Source organism: Arachis ipaensis, chromosome B08 (genome assembly GCF_000816755.2).
Source record: "Arachis ipaensis cultivar K30076 chromosome B08, Araip1.1, whole genome shotgun sequence".
NCBI lineage: Eukaryota > Viridiplantae > Streptophyta > Magnoliopsida > Fabales > Fabaceae > Arachis > Arachis ipaensis.
The window spans coordinates 7,256,862-7,259,501 of record NC_029792.2 but is presented as its reverse complement, the minus strand read 5'-3'; the positions used below and the strand labels follow the sequence as shown (position 1 = coordinate 7,259,501).

General features: G+C 32.0%; 1 protein-coding gene across 1 annotated transcript; it reads left to right on the top strand.

Annotated features, from left to right (window-relative positions):
- LOC107614318 lies at positions 439-1,927 on the top strand (the record flags this gene model as incomplete). Its single annotated transcript, XM_016316528.1, is given in 3 exon segments — positions 439-555; positions 1,071-1,150; positions 1,484-1,927. Coding segments are annotated over 3 exon segments (273 nt in total). The 3' UTR covers positions 1,563-1,927.

The following is a 2,640-nucleotide window of genomic DNA, read 5'->3' as shown; positions in this document are numbered from 1 at the left end:
ATTTTGATAGGCGTTGCTTAATCAGTAATTGGAAAATCCGACTCTTTATAGTATCTTTTATTTTTTTAAACTACAATAAGTATGTAGTTTATAAAAATTATAAATATATTTTTATATCAATAATAATTAATTAATATATAAATTCAATAAAAATTAATTATTTTACTTGTGGGATAGTTTTTTTAAAAGTTTGCTATTAGCCAATAAATTATTACATACACTAGAGTGAAATTCGAACCTTGACACTTATTTAAAATATTTATTATTTTTTGGTCTTTCTCTTCTTCAAGATGGGCCTGGCCCACTTAGTATTTTTTGTTGTTAAAACTTATTGGGGCCAAGTTGAAAAGGTAGGCCCATTTAGTCCAAATCAAGGAGCAGAATGAACCAGTAGAGAGTAGCTCCAGGGACAGGTTCAGTTGAATTGCACAGAAGAAGAAGATGAGCGAGCCGAGGCCAGTGCCGAGGAGAGAGAGTCCATGGGGAATCACCGGAGAGGGTCATCGTGAACCCAAAGCTCACCGATGTAACGACCGTGTTGAAGATGTCGTTCAGGTGAAACCCCCTTCATCAATTTCAACTCCATTTTTCCAATTGTCTTCTTTTCTTTCAAAGTCGCTTCATTTGTGTTCCAAAGTTTCATTTTTTGTGAGGAACATTTCGTAATTTGGTGTTTTGGACATGTTGATTGTATTCTTGTGATAAGGTTCCAATGAGGGCGTGTGATTTTTTTTTAGTCATGGTTGTTTAGTTTCATTTCGTGGAATTTTGCCCTGAGAAAATTGTAATTGATCCTTAAGTTTCATAGTTTTCATAGTGACAATGGAAGCATTCTTGCCACTAACATGAAACTTTCTAAATTATGTCTCAATTAGTAAAATCTGTGGAAATCTCATTAGAACACAAGATAGAGGAGAGAAATATGCAAATTTTATATATATATAAAACCTATTAGAATGGTCATGATGGAATGAGAAATGGGATTTAAGTTTTCAGGTCTTTGGTTATTTCACTTGTTATCTTTATTTAGTTGGTATAAACTTGCTGTTATTATTTCACAAATTGTGCAGGCTTGTTTTGAGGGGAACCCATTTAAGACAGTTCCAGGGCCTTTCAAGCTCTTCTGGAAATGCATGCGTTCTAAACCTGGGTGAGTATTATTATTATCATCTATCTATGCTGGAATATGAATAGCTTTACTACTGAATGTTGTGAATTAGTTCAACATTCAATTTCAACATATACATGTCTATGTGGTATATACTATTACTATATTACATTTGTTACGCCATAAGTTCTTGAAACCTAGAGAATTAGTCATTATTAGAATCATATCAACTATTTCTTGATTACTCATACAATGAAGCTGGCAATTTTATTGCGGGCAGGAGTTTTCCTAACTCTCAAATAGCCCGAAAAGTTTTCCAATTACATTTTTGCGAGTGTTCTGTCATGTTGCTTATGACAGTTTTGGATTTTGCAGCGAGGAACCAACAGAGCCATTTACCTATCTGGATTTGGAACCTCCAAAGAGAGAGGAGAAACCTGTAAAAGTTGAGTAATTCCACTCCTACAAATCCCTTTGGTTTTCAACTTCATTCCTCAACATGGATGGTTTTTATGCAGATCATATGTAACTAAACCTATGTTTGTTATTTTGCTATGCAAAATAGGTATCCTGTACATCTTGTTCTGCAGTATATGTTGGCATGTTGCTTGTCCAATAAAAAACATGGCCACTTGCATTGTTGAAATAACTTTTACAATAATTTCTTGATCACATGTTTATTGTTATAATCGCCACAAATTCCATGTTTGTTACATAGAATGTAAATTCCTAGTGTTTGCCACTCCTTGCTCTACCATTTGCTGTAAAATTAAAATGATAAAACATGCCTCTTTCCTAAGGAATGATAATGTTGTCTTTCAAACTTCTAAGTTTCCTTTTTATTCGATTAGAACATTGAGTTAATTTTGAAATGTTTGGAATAGAACGAAAAGAAGTGGATATTTTGGATAAATGTATGTATAATTCTGTTATATTATTGGCAGTTCAATTAAGCTGGCAATAATATTAATAGACTATATCTTGCACTTTCCCTTAGGCCAAATTTAAATTCTAAGAGAATTATATACTACTCTAGCTAACTCATATGATTGTATGATGAAAAATGTATTGCCAGTTATAAATATTAAATAAAAGGTAATACCAAATACAAAGCATATATGAAATAATTAAGGGAAGTACAGGGTCCTTTTTCTTTTAATTTTAAAAAATAAGCTTATGCTTTACCCAGAAAGGATAAACAAATAAGCTTTGCAGCTGAAAAACAAGACAATATCATGCATAGGTTGTAAGCATGTTCCCATAAAAAACATGTGGAATGGGCGACTGCCCATATTGTTTATTTAGATGTATAATTTTAGCGTAACTTTTATAATTATTGGCGGATAAGACCTATGCGGAATTCTTTAATAATGCATAATTATATATTTATTTTTGCAGATTTGTGTATCTAACAATTATTGTAATTATCTTCCTTTAAACAACAAAGAAAAAATATCTTTAAAAAATAAGGAGCAGAATTCTGTGACTAATTGATTTGGATTTATTAATAGGATATCTCTACGGCGGTCAAA